This window comes from Zeugodacus cucurbitae, chromosome 3 (genome assembly GCF_028554725.1).
Source record: "Zeugodacus cucurbitae isolate PBARC_wt_2022May chromosome 3, idZeuCucr1.2, whole genome shotgun sequence".
NCBI classification, from domain to species: domain Eukaryota; kingdom Metazoa; phylum Arthropoda; class Insecta; order Diptera; family Tephritidae; genus Zeugodacus; species Zeugodacus cucurbitae.
In genome coordinates this window covers 59977731-59999638 of record NC_071668.1, presented here as the reverse complement: position 1 = coordinate 59999638, position 21908 = coordinate 59977731, and the positions used below count along the sequence as shown (strand labels likewise).

Genomic DNA, 21908 nt, shown 5'->3' with positions numbered 1-21908 from the left:
TAAAATAGAGAAAAATTAACTTACAACAAGCGTGCTACCACAAAGTGGTTATACAAATTATTTTACGTAGAATATTTCATACAAAAAGTGCAATTAGAATCAAGGGTTGCTTATATTTGGGCGCATGAACGTTGAGCGACTTCTTTGAAGATGGAAAAGAAGAGGTGTAAGAGCTGAATTTGAATGCAAAGATGCAGAAAAATAAGAAAAACTTAAAAAATAACTTCAAGTTAAACAAATTTTATATTTGCAATGATTTCGTTATAAAATTAGTATTGCAATCTAAAGTAACTTTGGATGTGCTTGTGTTTTAAATAGTGAGTCTCACGATAGTCCTCCTATATTTACAATATTTATGTTTATCAATAATGTGCAGCGTAAAGTGCTGCGATACTCGTATATGGGCAGGTGATTTATTTGCGCACTTAATTGTGCAATAGTTCCGAGCCAAGAGTGGTAGGTAAAGTGTGTTCATGTCAAGTAAACTTTGTACTGTTTGGATGTATGTGCAGGTGTACTATGTTACTTATGCTGCTGCTGTGAATTGCTTGTCTAGATTCTAATTGCTACTCTGATTCTAAGCAAAAAACACTAATTTAAAATTGCTTTATTTGGAATATAATTACTAATATTTACATATGTCAATAATACGACATTTTTTTACCTACTGGTCATCATAAATAACGCTGGCTCAAAAATAGTAATCAATTACTTGTTACATTGCCACTCCGTACATACTTTGTCAAAACGAAAGCAATGAACACCGTACATCAAATGAAAATGTCTATTACTACTCCCATTGTCAAGGTATAAAGCCTTACGATAAATAAAATTTTATTTTGCGCCAGTTTGCAAACAATCGCAAACATGCAATTGTAAGGCTCTCAACGCCTTTGCATATTTTAAAGCGCGCTTTACACATCATCAATCCACAAATCTATTGTGCTTACCCAATTGTTTCTTTTTTCTGCAGAACTTTGTTTTTGAGACCTTTGTCAATGCCAAAAAAGATATATGCATATTGTGCCATTATCTATGAGCGCACGCAAAACGATACAGCAACTACAAGTCACCTACTAGTAGCAAAGGCGGAAGTTGCTCCTCTAAAAACGCTAAGTCTACTACGACTTCAACTCTGTGACGCACTGCTACTAGCCAAGTTGGTATCCATGGCGCAGACCCATTTAAACATGTCAAAATACAAATTATATCTTTGGACCGATTCCGAAATAGCTCTAACTTGTTTAGAAAAACCACAACATGCGTGAAAAACGTATATTTCTAAAAGAACAGAACTTGATCTAATAGGAGCAGCCACTAGGCGACACATAGCTAGTGCTGACAATCCTGCTGATATAGGACGCAATCCTCCTATACTATTTATCATAATTGTAATTATTATTAAGTGGTTATAAAATTAATTACAAATAATATAAATTAAACTTAACTTGTAGGGTGAGAATCAAAAATTATATACTCCTTTTAGTCAAAGTGGGCGTGAGTGTACAATTAAAAGGTGAGTGCGGATCAGTTTTTTATATAAAAGTAAACTCTCCCACATATCGCACCACACATAAATACATATGTACTGACTTTAAATTTATCACATCAATAGCAGACAGGAAAAGTGCAAGGTGGTTAGCATTGCTAAATATTGCCGTACCCAAGTACACAATAATAATAGCTTTTATAACCGTCAGCTAACGTCAACGAGGAATGACTTGTATTACCTGTTGGTTGTTGTCTGCTCGCCAGTGATTAAAAACTTGGCGGTGAAAACGGTGCAATATATTCCTGAGGGATATGACGTATACCATTAACGAGATTGGATTATCTGGTGGCAGGAAAATGGTGTTGGTCATGCTCATGATGTATACGGAGTTGTCCAACAGACATATTCAGCAACTCTGTTATAACTAGAAAAATGGTTTATTGATGTATGAATTATCTATTTTGAAATTTGAATTCAGATAATTTGAATATAGTTCTATTCCAGTTTTTAAGTTCGATATTATTTCGATTTTCTTCTGTTGGTCTTTAAATGGTATATATCGGTAAATATGTGAAATATCTTAGCAAAATTAAGTAAACGCATTATTTTGCATACTGCGTAGCTTGGTGTCAAAAACAGTTTGAATATATATATAATATATACAATATATAACGTTTTTCATTATTCTGGTGGGCTTTATACTGCATATATGGGTTGAATTGTGTGTTATCTAAATAACATTAAATAACTAATTGCTAGAGTATAAAATGTAGTACGAATACAAACTACCCTAGACCTTCCATACTTGTTGACTTAGACAAACGTTAGACACCAAAAATATCTAACGCAGTATTCTTAGAATATATAGGTGAAATATTTTTTTATTTTTTTATTAAACGAGACAATGTAAAGACAAACATTTTGGGCGGCTTGGAATATTATTACACCATTTGGGAATACAAATAATTGGGTGAATCCTCTTCAAGCATATAGTGATACCGGAATTTTCGAAAGTGTTAGAGAAAGTTACAAACCATTGTGATCCTTAATATCAACAACTAAAAACTAAAAATGGAAACATAATACAGTCAATACGCAAATTTAATCATCATCATTCCAGTCTTCAAATATTTTTTTGGTATTTTCACAAAGATGCGGATGTTTACTACTTGGAACACTTTCATAATGATCACATTCGGACGCTGATGAATTGCCTTTCTTGTACTTAAGCGAACCCACTAAATTGGTCAGTGAATAATTACAAGTAACTCAGAATAAAATACCTAAAGAACCGCTTTGGAATAGCGCCAAACCACAACCGACAAAAGCTGCTCTTTAGTTTGCCATTGCTGTGAAGTGCACGAGTTTTTGTCAGACAGCGTTGGAATTCTTTTAAGACGTACGTTTAAATTCTTAAAGTTGGTAATCTTTATTCTTTACAATCATCTTTTACAGAATTCGTTTGCCAGAGCATTGCCATCATCAACAACATTATATTCGGACCACCTTTTTAATGTAATTTTCACCTCATCAACTATTACTTTTGGCTTTATACATCCACCCCACTTATTAAAATTTTGACCAGAGTCTGGAAACCGTTCAGTACCATGGCAAGCATCGTGCTGCATATTACAACGTTTTGCATGGAGTCCGGTTATATATGCTAACTCGTCATCTCAGATTATTTCGCGCATGCGAGTGGCTTTTGGGAAGATTCCAGCGCCTTGATTTCCAAATTCTTGTTCACCCCCAGTTAATCTGTTGCGATGTTCATTGTGTCGATCGACATAAAGACGTTTGCCTTCTTTGAGCAACCACATAATCCGGGTCACACATTAAATGCTTACTCGTGCCACATAATTTAACCTGCTTATCACAATAATAATAAGCTTCGGTGAAAATGCAAGATCCTATCGAAATACCGACTGAATAAAAGCGAAAATATTGAATATTAAACATTATATAGATATGAATATATTTATAGATATGAATTAATTGTGTAAATTTCCTTCAAAATTTTTTAATAAAATTTGTAAAAAATCTGAGTGATTTTTGACACTTAAATGTGTAAATTCAATGGAAGCTATTTTGTACATTTATCGCTAAAGAAATCCTACAATTTTTTGTCATTTTGTAACTCCCACCCAATCAATTTTCCAGCATAAATAAAAATGTTACCAAAACCAATAAGTGGCCATAGCTTTCGGTCAGTCACCTTTGCAGAGGCAACAATAGTTAACCAAATGCTTCCGACTATTAGTGCTACACTGCCGTTCATAAAACAAAAGGTCAACAATGTAAATACCCTAATATTAGTTGTGTGAGTATTACTGTGGTTCTTCAATGTCAAACCAATAGACAACATTCATTTAACTGTCAATAATTGATGATGTGGAAAAAAATATTTGTTTTTAGAGAAATAACAGAAGAATCGAAGTAATGGAATTGTTTATCTTATTATACAGTAGGTGAAGGAGAACATAAGTATTATTCAACACATATGCTTCAGATTATAAGGATTACAATGTATACCTTGAACCGTCGGAATATGATATCATATGATCCAATCTAATGTGTTGTGATATGATATCATGTCATGATGTTGATGTGACGTCATGGAAACTGTTATGAGATGATGTGATGCAATGTGATTTGAAGTATTCGTATGTAGAGTTATGAATGCTAACTTGACCCCTCCAGATATGTTAATAATATATGGGATATTCACATCAGCAGGATTTTTAACAATTTAAACAGTACTTAAATGGCGATCGAAGTCAACCATTTCCGTTATTTTATCAATATTTTCGAGGTTTTGGATTGATGGAGGTCTTCTGCCTACTAAACTTTATAGTTTACAGTTTTGAAAGACAAAATAATTCCCCTAATCAGTATATTTGAGGTTATGACAACTAAACATATATATTCTTACGTATACCTATAAAGTCTTATCTCGCCAGCAGGTTAGACGGTGGCACCAAAACCAAACAAACCAGAGAACTGGAACTCCAATGGCCAGACCCAACAGAAGAATGTTTGACTGGGGGCCATAACGAACGACCTCAATTTTTTTTTTAGTAATTATTAAATATTATAAATAATACTGAAATTTTACTATTAATTTTGTCATCCCCTTCATAGATCAAAGCAGTGAAAAGATAATACTTTTTATTTTATGCACCAACCTTCCAAAAACTGCTTCCAATTAAAAAGCTCTTAATGGCTTTGCATATTTAATGGCTTTGCATATTTGCAACCGCGCTCTACACTTCCACAAATTCAATTCAGAACTACTCATTTTTTTGTGCTCACTGAATTGTTTCGTTTCTCTGTAAAGCCTTTTTAATGAGTCCTTGTCCGAATTTGCGGAAAACTAATGCGCTTCGGTTTACTGATTTGCACATCCGGTCGCAGTAACAAACGCCCTATTTTTAGAAGTTACTCAATAATCTGGCCGGGCGTGATTTTGAACCGATTTCATTTTTTTCATAAGTGTTATCAGGGTATCAAGAAAATATTATATGGTTTTTGATCCATTAGTCGGCGACGCCACACCCATTTTTATTTCTTTAAAAAAGTCTGAGTGCAGCTTCCTTCTGCAATTTCTTTTGTAAAATTTAGTGTTTTTGATTTTTTTTTCATTAGTAAGTTAACGCACTTTTAGTAATTCTCAACATAAACTTTTTAAGGAAGATAGGCGTGGTTACTATCCGATTTCAAGGTGTGAAGTGACTGCTGAAAGCTTGGTTTATAAAGCTTGATTGGTTTGCGAGATATATACAAAAAAACCTATTTGGCCACACCCACTTTCCCAAAAAAAGTACACTTAAATATGCCCCTCCCTAATGGGATCGTCTGTACCAAATTTTACTTTCATAATTTTATTTATGCCTTAGTTATGACACTTCATATGTTTTTTGTTTTCGCCATTTTGTGGGTGTGGCATTGGTCCGATACGCCCATTAAATACCTTGCCTACCTATAATTAGGAAAGCTAGGCAGTAGAAACCCTTAACAAACATATTAACGCAGTTTGTATATAAAAACTCTTCAACACTTTGTGACCATATTCAGCGATATAGACCACTTTATTGTGTATCTTCTAGTTTTAAGGTTATATATACATAGGTAGAAATTTATCTAAGTAGATTGCTCGAATAACTTGTTTGTAAATATTCCAGGTAACTCTAATGTAATTTTAAGTGAAAGATCTTCAGTCAAAATTTTCAAATTAAAATTTTTATTTTTTTCTTTTAATTGTACAAGGAGGTTAACACAATTACTTCATATCGCAATATAAATACTTAATTATGTTTAATATTCAATATATTCGATTTTATTTAGTCGCTATTTTGATATGGCCTTATGTTTTCACCAACGCTTATTATTACTGTAATAAGCAGAAAAAATTATGTGGCACTAATAAGCATTTTATGTGTGATTTAGATTCTGTGGTAAGTAGCTTATTTATTAGTATTATTATGTGTACGTATACCTAAACCAGTAATCCCTCTTTTAAGCCTATCAAAGCCGATGTTCTTGGCCTTTTGCCGTTAACAGGCTCAATGAAACGCCTTTATGTTGATCGACACAATGAACATCGCAACAGATTGGCAGGGGGTGAACAAGAATTTGGAAATCAAGGCGCTGGAATCTTCCCAAAAGCCACTCGCATGCGTGAAGTAATCTGGGATGACGAATTGGCGTATATAGCGGGAATCCATGCAAAACGATGTAATATGGAGCACGATGCGTGTCATGGTACTGAACGGTTTCCAGGCTCTGGTCAAAATCTTTATACAGCGAAAAATAGTAGTAAGCCCAAAATAGGGGCTAATTTTGTTTTGGGTGCGATAGATACTTGGTGGAATGAATATAAAGATGTAGATGATGGAAACGCGTTGGCGGACGAATTTCCGAAAGGGTGAGTGCAGATAAAAAAATGTATAAAATATAAAAATGTTGCGTACTAGTTTTGAAATTAATTATTTAATAAATGTTTAAACGAATTTCAGTACCACGGACTGGGTCAAGGTCGGTCACTTCACTGCAATTGCAAACGAGCGTACAGCTTTTGTTGGTTGTGGTTTGGCGTTATGTCAAAACTCTACTTCTAAAGTTTATCACATACATGTTACTTGTAATTACTCAAACACCAATGTATTGGATACTTTTATGTACAAGAAAGGCAATTATTCAACATCTAATTGTGACTATTATGAAAGTGCTCCAAGTAGTAAATATGCACATCTTTGTACAAATACTGGCAAAATTTTTAAAGATGATAAATAAATGTTCTTATTGGCTATTGGATAATATACGCGTTCTGTTTAATATTCTAGTAAAATATATACTACTTGAATAACTTCATATAGGTCACCGTCAATGTTAAAGAATATAGATACTTTCAATAGATAATGCTCTCTAAAAGGGGTGTTCCGGTGTAGAGGCATGAAGTTCAAGTAATTTTTAAAGCACCGTAAAGAAAAGATGTCAACATATTTATTGTCAATATCTTTTATAACTTATTATAATAATAGATCAAACTCGACTCAGTTGTTATTATACACACTTAGACCTTTTCTATTACTATCCCAAAATATATACCAAAATATCTTAGCAAAAAAATAAAAATGTAACCTGAAGTTAAAATGTGTTGCGATTACAACGAGAAAAGTGGGAATGCTTTTAACCTAAACACAAGTGGCTTGTATGCAAAGCAAATGCATGAAAGAAACAAAAACATCCATAAATAAATCAAAGAAACAGACTGACTTACTAAATGTATTCCGCTTTGCATTCGAACAAAGTATCACATTCCCAAACGCAGTTGCACAAACTTTGATAAAGTATTGTATTTCTAATAGCAACGCTGCGCGAAAAATTCACAAAAAAAATAATCGGCGCGTCGCTAACATTTTGGTTTGTTCTAACAAATTATTTGTTGTCCATTTGTTTGTTTATTTATACAAAGTTAAGTAGGGGCAACGTTGCAAAGTATCGAGTGTGTATTGAACTGTATTCATACGGCATAAAAACTTTGCATACGGAAGTTTAGGACGTCAGCCTCTACTGGCCGAAAGTAATAGCCTTTTCGTACAGCCAAATTAATTGAACAATTAACATTTTAATAGAGAAACCAGTTTTTACCCTTCACACTGCCGGCAACTCGATAACCGATAAACTGTTATACATTTTTGTTTTTGCTTTTCATAAGAAGTTGGTGAATTGTCCGACATTCACTTGTGTTAAATGAAAAGTAACAAGTGGTCGACCAACCGGTTTGCTGTACCTTTCTTTCTTCGTAGTTGCTGGATCGGTCAAACCCATTTATGTATGTGTTATGTGTGTGGTGTAATCGGACTTGCTGGTATATGAAGTTACTGAACTTCATTTAAAAGGCAGTAGGTCAATCGTGTTATTGTATTGAAATGGTAGCAAGTGAATGCACACACTTGTTAGTTAAGTAACTTCATAAATGTTGAATTATGGCATTTGTGGCATACTTCAGGGCGCATTGCATAGGCTTCTTGCAATATAGTTGCGTACAGAAGCGATGGTAAATTAAATTAATGATGTCTTAATGCAATACTTGAAAAATGCGAGTAAATAAAGTATTAGCAAAAAAATGGAATAGGAGAAGCATGATTGGAGACAGCAATGTGATACTCTCAATAATAAAATTGCGCTAAAATAGCTAGATTGTTACAAGTAGTAAAAGATTGTATTTAAAACGAAAGTGAATTTGCTTGAATATCACTCGGAAGGGAATTGCAGAACCTTCCTGATTGTGATTGCAATGCCATTTTTTTCCTCCTTCCTTTTTACTAACTTGTTTGTATACTTTCGGCTTTAACTAGCATTGCGGTTAATTTCGAGTGGAACAAAAAGGTCAGTTTTCATTGACACATAAGTTCATTTTCCACTATGTGCTGGTTATTCCAGCAATGATCCAACAGCTTAATAAGGCGTACATTCAGGTAAGGTTTTTTAAGCGTGTAATGTATGAAAATGAAAGAAAGTTAGAACAAAAATGCTTAATTTTGAATATCACAATCATTTCACCATTCATAAAACTATGAAACATCATATTAAAATACTCTAAATAAACAAATGTAGAATATGGATTATATCGAGTACCATATCAGCTCAATGATTTATGACAATATCAGTCGCATATACAGATTATATAAAAAAATAAATTAAAGAATTCACGTACGAGTCCGTCCTTGACACAAACTTGCTAGCTTTTCACCCTCCATCAACGAGAGCACAGCAACGTTACTCCTCCTTGTTCCACTATTTAACGTGCCTAGCTAAAATATCAATGCCAACAATTGTCCAAAAACTTTTCTAATTTAAATCAAGACATTGTCTTAATTTCCTGTTTTAATTTGTTAGTGTTGCTTGTTCAAGTACGCTAATAAATGTTTGTTACATTTGTTAAAAACAGTAAAATTTAAAAGAGAGTAAAGAAAGTATTTGAAAACTTCTGAAAGGGGAATGTTAGATTACTTGCCTCAGTGATTTAATCTAGTGCCGACAGTCACAAATTGTGCTTCATAGCCCTAATGCAGAAGCTCTTAAATAATTTGCATCTTAAGTCCTTCGAAAATAAATGTATTTCAAATACGTGGAAGGAATTTGAACATAGAGAGAAAAGGGAACGAGTGACCATGAGGGAAAGTAACCGCAATGAAAACGAATTTTTACTTAGCATACGACTACTCAGCTCTGATATTTTTAGGATATAATGTAGCTTGGTGGCAAAAATAGTTGAAATCGATATAGGAATAACCTCAGCTAAATATAAAGATTATCGTTAATCTAATGAGCTTTTTGATGAATGTTTCTGTCTAATTGTGTGTTACCTTAATATCATTACAAAAATAAATTGCACCTAGCCCTTTCATACTTGTTTACTTAGAAACACGTTAACGTTAACACGAAAACATTTAACGCAGTATTCTTTGTATACTGAAGTGTCATACTTTTTTATTTTTTTATTAAACGAGGCAATGTAAAGACAAACTCATAAGGTTCTTGGAATATTATTACATCTTTTGGGATTTCAAATAATTGGGTGAATTCTTCTCAAGAGTGTAGTAATAGCGTGATATTGAAAGTGTCAGAGAACGTTATAAACAATCGTGATCCTTAATTTTAACAATTAAAAACTATAAATGCAAACATAATACAGTCAATACGCAAATTTAATCATCATCATTTAACTCGTCAAACATTTTGCCGGTATTTTCACAAAGATGATGAGTATTTACTACTTGGAACATTTTCATAATGATCACATTCAGATGCTGATGAATCGCCGTTCTTGTACATAAGCGAACCCACTAAATTGGCCTGTGAGTAATTATAAGTAAACTCGAATACAATACCTGAAGTACCGCTTTGGAATAGCGCAAAACCACAATCGACAAAAGCTGCACTTTCGTTTGTTATTGCTGTGAAGTGCGCGAGTTTTTACCAGACAGCGCTGGAATTCTTTTAAGACGTACGTTTAGATTCTTTAATTTAATAATCTTGATTCTTTACAATCACCTTTTACAGAATTCGTTTGCCAGAGCATTGCCTTAATCAAAAAATTGATATTCGGGCCACCTATTTAATGTAATTTTCACCTCATCAACTAAGGCTTTATACGTCCACCCCACATATTAAAATTTTGATCAGAGTCTGTAAACCGTTCAGTACCATGACAAGCATCGTGCTCCATATTACAACGTATTGCATGGATTCCGGCTATATATGCTAACTCGTAATCTCAGATTAATTCACGCATGCGAGTGGATTTTGGAAAGATTCTAGCGCCTTGATTTCCAAATTCTTGTTCACCCCCAGCTAATCTGTTGCGATGTTCATGGTGCGATCAACATAAAGACGTTTGATTGAGCCTGTCAATGTAAAAAGAGCACAACCACTTGAGCAACCACAGAGATCACACATAAAATGTTTGCTAGTGTCACATAATTCATTCTGTTTATTACAATAATAATACGCATCGGTGAAAATACAAGGCCCTATCGAAATAGCGACTAAATAAAAGCGGAAATAGTGAATATTAAACATTTTTATATTTTGGTGGATATGAAATAAATTGTTGGACCTTTTTCAAAAATTATAAATACAATTTTTTAAAATGCTCCAAAAATGTTGTTGTTATTGTTTTTAATCCTATATTTTTTCACTTATTGATACAGATGAAACTAAAGAAAGGATCACAATCTCAAGAGTGACATAATATACAATGTTACTGTGTTATCTGTTCGAAAATGATTATATTGTCTTCAGTTTGACCAGATCTCTAACGTCAAATGTTTAAATACAAACCCAGAAAAAAATAGATAACTTAGATTGGAGAAAAATATAATTGCAAGGCAATCGAACTTAAAGAATCTTTAACAGTAGCTGCAACTTGCAGTTGAAGTAATTCCTTATTATGGTCACCATTTTTTTACGACTCTCCTTTTCTGGTTTGTAGACGCTAAGCAATTTCATAATCTATTATCTTTCTCTAATCATTTTTACTGATTTAAAACCTTCATTTTTTGTTATGATTTCTGTCTAATGGATCAGCTATGTTAGCTCAACTCTACGTTATGTAAAGAAAGAAGTGAAATATTAAATGTAACAAAATCCAAACAACCAATTTTAATTGCAAATGCCGTTTTGTAACTCCCACTCAATCAATTTTCTAGCGAAGCTAAAAATGTCACAAGAACCGATATGTGGCGAGTCACCATTAATTATCTTTTGCAGTAGCACATATAGTTGCAGTAGCACAGTCAAATGCTTCGGACTAGTAGTGCTACATTGCCCGTTTATTTTCTGTTTTTGGTATTTTAACTGTCAAGGACATTTACAACTTACCAGTGACATTTACAATGCCAGTAAATCAACAGTACTTGTTTGCCTCCGTTGTGTTAGTATACATTAGCACTTCCGAAGAGTTAGCACAAGTAATTTCAAATGTTAGTAGTGGTTACGAAAGTGATATTTTTCGGAAGAGAGACAGACAGTATGACAGTCAAACAATTAATTTTGCATTTAGCTTGGCATGAAGTGATTCATATTAACTCATTGTATTGGTTTTTCAATGTCAAACCAAGAGACAACATTCATTTAGCTGGTAATAAATGAAATTGTACCATCCACAAGCGACATACAAAGACATCAACCTCTAATTAACTGACAGGTCGACGGACAATATGTCTTGTAATCAAGTGTGAAATTTTAACATATTTTTCAAGGTTACAGCTACGTATTCTTAGAGATCATATCTCCTATAGAAGCTTCTCATCCTGCATTTCTTCCTCTTTAATCATTCTTAATATGATTACATAGCTACTACAAGGTAATTTCCTTTTTTTGTAGTTTTATGTTTTTTAAGTCGAAATGATAAAGCGTTTTAAAACTTAGTACCGGAAAATAATAGGAAAACGCTAATTTAGCAGCAACTACCTAATGAAGAGTAAAATAGCGAACGATTAATATGCAACGAGTGTGCTACCACAAAATGGCGAAAGTAAATTACTTCACAATGAATATTCCCGAGCAAAAAGTGCAACCAAAATAAAGCGTTGCATATATTCTGGCGCATGGACATTGCGAGAATTTCGTGAGAATGAAAAAAGAGCAAAACTTTTGTGAGAAATGAATTCGAGTGCAAATAACCTTGAAAAATAAAAAAAATGAATTTAAACTACTATAGTAAGGGTCTTCTTGCTATTCAGGGGTACGTGCTAAATACATATATGCATAAAGTTTGGTTAATAAACCTAATGATATAATGAATAATAAAGTTTGTGTTGGTTGAATGTATGTTTGCATTTATTTTATGCATATTAAGTAAAAACCCGCGATATGGAAATGGATGAAATGAAGAAGTGAGTGAAAATGAGATGAAGCCAAATTGTGGAGTACAAATGAGTTGAGTTGCAAATTCATTAAAATTCATTGCATTAGGTTGTGATCTTAACATTTGGCTCTACCACACGAATGAATTTCTCATTATGGGATTTAAGATCTTGAAGCGTTAATCGGGTATTATATCAAAATCGTCAAAAATGGGCCCACAGCACAGGTCACTGCCTGAATTGATCAACAGACGGATGGTAACATAACTCGGGTGGTTGCAAGCAAATTATTTTTTGATAAAATTTCAAAACATATATCTGGTCTAATTCACAGTAATTTTCTTGATATGTTATTGATGAAATTTAAAACATGTTTTTTTTTGTATTTATGTATACTTTTCTGAAAGGAAGTATATATGTCCAAAAAAAGGGCACGAGGCGAGTCAAAATCAGAATGTGTGTCTGTCCGTCCGTCCGTCTGTGCAAGCTGTAACTTGAGTAAAAATTAAGATATCTTGTTGAAACTTGGCACACTTATTTCTTGGCACCATAGGAAGGTTGCTTTCGAGCAATACTGACCACTGCCACGCCCACAAAAAGGCGAAAGTGCCATAACTAAGCAATAAATAAAGCTATGGAAATAAAATTTGGTAGGAAGGGGCATATCTGGATGTAATTTTTTTGGGGAAGTGGGCGTGGCCCGCCCCCAAATAGGTTTTTTGTACATATCTCGCAAACCAATAGAGCTATATAAACCAAACTTTCTGCAGTCGTTTTTTTAGCCACTTCTTAATAAAGTCCAAAAATGAAAGAAATCGGATAATAACCACGCCCACCTCCCATACAAAGGTTAGGTTGAAAATTACTAAAAGTGGGTTAACTCACTAACGAAAAACGTCAGAAACACTAAATTTCAAATAAGAAATGGCAATTGGAAGCTGCACTCAGATTGTTTTACAAAATGGAAAATGGGCGTGGTGTCGCCCACTTATGGGTCAAAAACCATATCTCAGGAACTACTCGACCGATTTCAATGAAACTTGGTTTATAATAGTTTCCTTACATCCCAATGATATGTTGTGAAAATAGGCCAAATCGCTGCATAACCGCGCCTACTTCCTATATACCAGAACTTTAAAGACGATCTGAATCGTTTACTTTACAATATATAAAATAAGCACTAGTAAAGATATCGGTGCAGAACTTTGCACAAATACTATGTTTATAGAGTGGCAGCCCTATTCTAAAAATCGCAGGAAATCATACCATAGCTTTTTAAGACCTTATACAATATATATGACGAATAAGTGGGTCAAATTGTGTATTATATAATATAAATAAAGTTAAATAAATAAATTGCGAGAGTATAAAATGTTCGGTTACACCCGACTTTCTGGTTCTTAATTGAATTTTAATCGACTTGAAAATGAAATGCAACTCTGAGACATAGACCGTATCTTTGTCTGCAAATTGTTGTTACGCTACACGACGGTAGATGTCGCTGCTAAAAATAGCAATCAGCTGATGAAAGTAACGAACTTCTTATGAAAAACAAAAATGTATAACAACTGATCGGTTATCTGTATTCTCAATCAAAATTTTAATTGATCAATTAATTTGGCCGTGTGAAAAGGCTATAAGCAAAACCACATTTAGATTTCATTGCTACTGTTCCTTTTGAATTGCGCCAACGAGCTAACACTAAGCAGTTAAGGTAATAAAGAATATAATAGAGCACTTGATGCCGTATTTACACACCACAAAGACGATATCGTTGTCTGATTATTAAATGAACTCAAATTTACAGTGGCAGGAACGCACGCAATAGCGCAAAACAATTTACGCAAGGTGGCGGCATTAATTACAGCCAGTGGTAGCGCCTAATTGTAGGCACTGAAAGAGGCAAATTTTCCGAAGTAAAACTTCGAAGTGTGTATAGAGAATTATTGCAATATCAACGTGCATTGGAAAAGCTGTTCTAATGCAGTGCTATTTGGCATTACATTTGTACAAAAATATGTTTGCATTCAGATAGGCATGCCGCATGCGTTAATTACCTGCCGCTGATATCACGATAATATGTGTTGGTGATTTAGTTGCAAACTCTGTATCTCATTAACTCAGAACTAGAAGTGCTATGTAATGTGTGTTCGTGTGAAGTGGGCGTGCCTACACATTTACTCGCGTATATAAATGGTAAAAGTGCTTCAAAAAACAAACAAAGAAAAGTGAATTATGCCAACAAAAAATCGTCGATCCATTTCGGAAGAAAAAATGTTTTCTTATATATTTAGAGCACAGTGAATACAAGAAATTATTTACGTAGAGTAAAAAAATATGAAATCATTGTAACATTGTCATCCCATTTTTCCAGCAAACCCATACGACAAATAAAATTTTATTTTGCGCCAATTAGCGCACAACCGCCTTCAATCGTTGGACTTTTACAGGCTTTGCATATGTACCGACGTGCTCTACACTGAATTGAATTAAATCTACAACTACATAATTTTATTGTTCACCCAATATTACGAACGACATCGTTGAGTGAATTTAAATTGGCCGGCTGTCGGTTGACCACATGCATACATGTTTACAGCCAAATATTTACAATGTGGCCACTTGTGTGTTGCAAATTATATGCAAACGTATATACGTAAAGTCCTCTCTCGACGAACAAAAACCAAACTCTACAAGTCTCTCATCATTCCCGTCCTACTTTACGGTGCAGAAGCGTGGACGATGTCAACATCCGATGAGACGGCACTAGGAGTTTTCGAGAGAAAGGTTTTGCGGAAGATTTATGGTCCCTTAAACATTGGCAACGGCGAATACCGCAGACGATGGAACGATGAGCTGTATGTATTATTCGACGACATAGACATAGTCCAGCGAATAAAAAAACAGCGGCTACGCTGGCTAGGTCATGTTGTTCGAATGGATGAAAGTGCTCCAGCTCTGAAAGTATTCGATGCAGTACCCGCTGGTGGAAGCCGAGGAAGAGGGAGACCTCCACTCCGATGGAAGGACCAGGTGGAGAGGGACCTGGCTTCGCTTGGTATAACCAATTGGCGCCAAACTGCCAGATATCCCTCCTTCTGGCATGCATTATTCGTGGCGCACTGTTTTGGAATCGCCTATAACCGCGTAAGCGGTGTCTACGCCAGTCAAGAAGAAGAAGTATATACCTTTATACACACGATTGAATATACAAAAAGGAAACATATTAATAGGTTTAACTTTTACAGTTGATTCTTTTTAAAATAAAAGATATACATACATATATATTTATTAGCGCAATGTATTATTACCAAGTGGTAATAGGGAGGGCAACTCAGAGCTAAATTGACCTAATTGATACATTTGTGCAATAATCTGTCCGATTATGGTTGCTGGGTCGGATTTTGGTTCAAATACTCTTACCATACATGTAGGTCTGTAGACACCTGGTTATACCGCTTAGGATCTTATTCCTCGCATTTGTCAACTTTCTTAAGATTTCACATAGACACAGTTTATAAACCTTCACATTTAGTATCAACTAAGCGACAATAAACTCTCAAGAGAGAACAAAGTGAAGATCAACTAATTTAATTTGATTATGTGAGAAAGTGGGAATTATTGTGAAGATATTGAAAAAAATTAGGAAATAAGAGAATTGCAACAATATAAAGAGGCTTTGAACTTGTATGTATGCGTTTAAATAAATAGTGAAAATTTCATATGTGTTCGAAGTTGTGCATCAAAAATTTACATATTTGCTTGCCACATTTGGTTAAACTGCAACAATTTGTTTGGAAAAGTTCTGTAGATTTTTATTTAAATATTTCCAACGACAAACTTTTTTGTATAAAATGCACAATGCATGCCTTAGCAACCGAAAACTTTGCAAGATGCTATTATGTATTTAACTCGATTTATTTTGCATGGCCACTACGGGCACGCTTGCAAAAGTCCAAACGCTGAATCCAATTTTCGGCGGTTTCTAAGCATAAATCGATATTCGTACGAAGTTCAGCAATCGTCGCTGACTTGTCGGCATAGACCATAGACATGACGTAGCTCCACAGGAAATAGTCTAACGACATCAAATGACACGACATAGGCGGTCAATTGACTGTGTGGCTGTGGTGCCATCCTGTTGGAACCACATATTGTCCAAGCCCATATCATCCAATTCATTCCCATTCACAGTAATGTGATGGTCTTGATCATCACGGAAGAAGTACGGCCCAATGACGCCGCCGGCCCATAAACCGCACCAAACCATAATTTGTTCGAGATGAAATGGTGCCTCATGGGGTTTGTGTGGATTGGGCGTAGCACTCTTAAAGTTGAAGCCACTGACTCCGAATTTCGGTAGTAAATTTTAATAATTTCAACTCGTTGTTGGATCGTATATATTTCCATGATGAAATGGCAAATCTTACTGAAGAGAAATGACAAAATAGCTGGTAAAATTATGGCGTCGTTTGCTGACCCTATCGGTCTACTTTTGTAGCTTTCTATTGGATTCCGGCTCGATTCAAATTGTAAATATCTTTCTCTGTGGCTGCACTTACACATAATGCAATAATATAGCTTTTCTCTCTGTGGAATTTACGCAAATTTTAATTATATCACGCACTTCAGCGTACACATTTGCATCACGTTGTACGCGCATTGTGCAAATACAATTATGGCAAGACAATTGTTGAAGACGCCACATGTAACGGGAGACATTTTGTGGCATATTAATCAGATTTATGATAATTTATTGGAGTTGTAAGGCGTACACGAAATGTTTGTTGTTGTAGGAACGTGACGTCATTATTAATCGTTATTATTGTGAATGTTTTTGATGCCGCTTCTGCTGTTGATTTTTCTGAGTATCAAATTCTTAAATTTGTTATAGGAGTTATAAATCTATAAGAGAAATTCAATTGCATTCTCATTTCCTAATTAAACGAAAATCTCCGGAAGTCTTAGAACAAGGGTATATTTATGTGAATAAATGTATTTATGGGTAAATGAAATTATACCACTGTTATATATATTATAGATCCATATTTGTTTACATCATACCCATCTTTACTATAGGCTCACATTTGTTTCGTTAAATACGCAAATATTGGAAAATAGCTCTGTGGCTAAGTATATTCCCGCAAGCTTTTTCAAAATAATCTCAGTGGTTTCGAGTTATAAATGAGTGTTTCACTTTTAGGCTAACACAAATAATCGTATTATTTGATTTATATTAATTAGATTTTAAGATTTAAATTATTATAAATAAATAAATAAATTGTGGGGTTCGACACACTTTCTTCGTCTTATTTCTCCTTTTTTCACAACCACCAAACTTTAGTTAATGCTTTTTGGTTTTATTTGTTTCAGTTTTGTTTCTATTTCTTTTAGTTTACACTAACGTATTTATTACAGTTTTGCTTCTATATCTTTTATTTCACATTAACTTATAATTTTCAATATAGCTGCGCGCGACGCGATGTTAGCTTGATGGCTACCTTCAGAACTGTGTCTAGCAAAAATGGAAGAAACCCACGCTATGTGTTTTAGTGCTGTCCCTTTTTCTAAATGTCCCTTTTTGTCAGGGATGCCATCCCACATAAATATGCATAACGTAACTTAAAAATGCGGATTGGGAATATAAGAGGAACATAGACTGATCTCGAGAAATATTTTAAAGTTTTTTGATGAATATTTTTATTGTTTTAAGTCACATATTGTTCATTATATTCAATTATTTTCTTTTTTAAATTAAAGAGTTTTTATTACGTAGATAAATGTATAAAGGCGCTAGTTAGTTATAAAAGAAGAGGCACCACTATAGCTGCAAAAATATATCAGTACAATTTTCCATATTTAATTTGAGATTTTTCTGCATTTCCCTAAATCATTTTGATATTAAAGAAGTTAGTAGAAAACCCATATTAACTGCAGTTAATTCAAATTTTTATTTTTTAATAGTAATTCTGAATAAAATTCAGTTCCTTTAAATGTCAATCGTAGTGGTACGAAACTGTTTTTCAAATAATTTAATTTATATTATGTACGCAAAGAGCAACATAACAATTCTCAACCATAGTTACAGCTGTTACATTCACATTCATGTGGTAGGTAGCGTCAGCTTGACAACTCACTTGCTACATAATAAAATGCACAAAATGTAGACTGAATATGTTACTTAAATACATGTAAGATCAAGTATGCATACACACAATTGTTCCGCGCGTAACAACACTCAAGAATATATATTTTCAATATTCCTCTTATATTGTAGCAGAAATTGGAATTCTTGTGCAAATTATTCGCATAGTTTAGTAAACTGAGTATATTTGCTACAAAAACACATAGAGTTATATATATTTAATATATGCATCTGTTATACAGTTATTGGATTGCGTTAATTGAAAATGTATTTTGAGACCAAAAAGCAATTGCGGAAACGAGAAAGTGGGTTGTCATATGCAAAGACCGCTGAGCTGACATGCAAATTTGGAATTGCTGCATACATGTACATATAAAACATACTTACAATTTTACAAATATTCTTATAGAATTGTTTCGTAAAATATTTCAACAATGGGCAATGCGCCTTTATGTATACTAAGAACAAAAGAGCAAGCATCAATCTGACATAAAGTTTTAATTAAAGTTCCGTGCATTACATATTTATTATAATAGATACTGAGTTCTCGGGTATAAGCCGATGAAATTTATTATTTATTCATTTGAGTTATAAACGAGTTTGGGATAATATTTTTTGTCAGAAATCAAATAACATGTGATATAAAATTTTAATTAGAACTTAATTAAATATTAAATATTACAAAATGTTGTAATTTTAATTTTTCATAGAAAGGCGAAATAAAATGGTTTCAATTCCAGCTATTGAAATTCTGGAAGATTTTGAGTATATTTCTCCAACTCTCATCCAGCTTCGTCAAAAATTTTCATGACAGAATATCCCGGCTGTAATAAACAAAGAGGAATTCTCTTAAAAAACAAACGAAACGTAGCAAGTTTAAATTTAGACTCTCTATAAAAAAATAATTTTTACTCGAACGAAGCTTAAAATATTCATGGTGCCATTAAAAACGAATTTACCATACTACAAAAATATGTTTGACATTAATAAGCAAAAACTATAAATACATATATTCAATATACTTATGGATACATAACGAATTAATGACAGTGTTAAGTGATTTCCATTGCCACTCATAACCATAGCCATGACTGCTCTACTATAATGCACAGGCTTTATCGTATCATATCACACTAACGGTGAGCGTTTGTGCTTCTGGCTGACATGGAAATTAATCGGCTCGTTTATGCGGCATTAACGTACCTTATATTTAAATACATCTATGCCTTCCAATAATGTGAATATATTTCAACATCTACGAGTATATGCAGGCAGACATACTGATTGCTTAATTGATAATAATCCGACTATAATGCAGGCTCAGTTTCAGAACGTGAAATTAAGCAATGGTATTGACTGCAATTCTGTGGAAAAACGTCTGCGTGTAGTTGAACTACATCAAAGCAACGCAGTGAAGCGTTCGCGCGCACAATGAGGTTAAAATATTGTACATGAGGCGTATGTAGACTGCTCTTCTACATTGCAATTACTTAACTGCGCAAAAGAAGCTTAATATCATTACTTTGTGTTGCGGAAATTGCACGCCATGCTGCCACATCAAACGAATAGTCAGTGAATTATTTTTTTTTTTGTAATTTCGGACACAGATCAGATTTGCATACAGACAGAAACAAAATTTTTTGGAAGCATACTTTAAAGATTTTTATGCAAATTGAATTAAAAATTTGCTTTGCATCGGAAATACTTGTAATTAGCCAAAGGTATTATGAAATTTGTAATTGTAATCTTTGATGAAAAATAATTGAAAGGAGTGCTTAATAAGCTTTGCAAAATACACAATTCAGCTAAAGAAAATGATCGTACATTCCAAAAGTGCTGATCATGATTTTCCATGGCGTATACGTAACCATAAAATAAGGGTGTGCAATGTTCATAAAACCTAAATAAGGAACTTGAAACTTTTTACATTTAAATAAATTTGCATTTAATTAATGCAATGAAACTCTTCAAATCATTAAATTAGGCGCTTCAAATTTAATTATATGGAAAGTCCACAATAATAATCTAAGCACTTTTCAAAACATTTTTATACTCTCGCAACAAAGTTGCTAAAGAGAGTATTATAGTTTTGTTCACATAACGGTTGTTTGTAACACCCAAAACTAAACGAGTTAGATATATGGTTATATATACCAAAGTGATCAGGGTGAAGAGTGGAGTTCAAATCCGAATGTCTCAGAACACCTGTCTTCACTCGTTGTACTAATTCCAGCGATGCATTTGTCCGAGGAAGAGTTTTCCTACGCTCAATTAGCTGTTTGTAAAGCTGGATTATGTTCTTCAGGGTTGTTTTGTTTGGCTAATATTACCTATGAACGGTTAGGGAGTCGAAGTTTATTAATTAATAAGGGATTATTAAATTTTATGCCTTCTATGACTTTATGATGATTTTTACTAAGAGCTTGTAATATAGCAGCTCCTACTCGATCGGAACGTTTATCAAAACGCAAAATGGCGGTAATTTTTTTGAACCGTTTTAGGGACATTGTTGCTCGAAATATAGGTCGTCCATAAACTTCAGACCACAAGCTGTCGAGGCAATTATACTGCCACGCCCACAAAATGGCGAAAACCGAAAACATATAAAGTACCATAACTAAGCCATAAATAAAGCTATGGAAATAAAATTTGGTATGAAGAATAATTTTTAGGTCGCAAACCAATAGAGCTATATAAACCAAACTATCTGCAGTCGTTTTCTTTACCAACTTCTTAATACAGTCCAAAAATGAAAGAAATCGGCTAATAACCACGCCCACCTCCCATGCAGAGTTTCGGTTGAAAATTACTTAGAGTGGGTTAACTCACTAAAGAAAAACGTCAGAAACACTAAATTTCACATAAGAAATGGCAATGGAAGCTGCACTCAGATTTTTTTACAAAATCGAAAATAGGCGTGGCGTCGCCCACTTTAGGGTCAAAAAACATATCTCAGGAACTATTCAACCGATTTCAATGAAACTTGGTTTGTAATAGTTTCTTTACATCCCAATGATATGTTGTGAAAATAGGCCAAATCGCTTCACAACCACGCCTACTTCCTATATACCAGAACTCTGAAGTCGGTCTGAATCGTTTACTTTACAATATATAAAGTAAGCACCATATAACGAACACAAGGACCTCGGTGCTTCTAACCTAATATTATGGTTTCCAACTTTCAATGGACTTTATACAATATATATGACGAATATGTCGGTCAAATTGTGTATTATATAATATAAATAAAGTTAAATAAATAAATTGCGAGAGTATAAAATGTTCGGTTACACCCGAACTTAGCCCTTCCTTACTTGTTTAATACAGTTTTTTTAGTTTTTCCATAAATACATAATTTTATTTACATAATAACAAGCATACATATTTATTGTTATCG

General features: G+C 33.8%; 1 protein-coding gene and 2 long non-coding RNA genes across 3 annotated transcripts; all 3 read left to right on the top strand.

Moving 5' to 3' along the window:
- The first annotated feature begins 2310 nt into the window (after positions 1–2310).
- On the top strand, positions 2311–3569 carry LOC128920468 (uncharacterized). The gene is made up of 2 exons (XR_008470536.1): positions 2311–2891; positions 2948–3569. It is a non-coding gene; the product is annotated as an uncharacterized LOC128920468 (long non-coding RNA).
- A 2150-nt stretch (positions 3570–5719) lies between these two features.
- On the top strand, positions 5720–6808 carry LOC105220532 (venom allergen 3-like). Its single transcript, XM_054227079.1, has 3 exons — positions 5720–5946; positions 6013–6416; positions 6508–6808. Exons 1-3 carry the CDS (start codon positions 5803–5805, stop codon positions 6782–6784), a joined length of 825 nt encoding a protein of 274 aa, XP_054083054.1. The 5' UTR covers positions 5720–5802; the 3' UTR covers positions 6785–6808.
- Positions 6809–8513: 1705 nt separating this feature from the next.
- On the top strand, positions 8514–10541 carry LOC128920454 (uncharacterized). The gene is made up of 2 exons (XR_008470525.1): positions 8514–10004; positions 10061–10541. It is a non-coding gene; the product is annotated as an uncharacterized LOC128920454 (long non-coding RNA).
- The last annotated feature ends 11367 nt before the right edge of the window (positions 10542–21908 follow it).

Bases quoted from the DNA above. Each gene is read 5' to 3' on its own strand.
- LOC105220532 (XM_054227079.1), top strand. From the start codon at position 5,803: ATGTTTAATATTCAATATATTCGATTTTATTTAGTCGCTATTTTGATA. The intron at 5,947-6,012 runs GTAAGTAGCTTA...CCCTCTTTTAAG, and splicing joins TGTGTGATTTAGATTCTGTG to CCTATCAAAGCCGATGTTCT. The intron at 6,417-6,507 runs GTGAGTGCAGAT...AACGAATTTCAG, and splicing joins GCGGACGAATTTCCGAAAGG to TACCACGGACTGGGTCAAGG.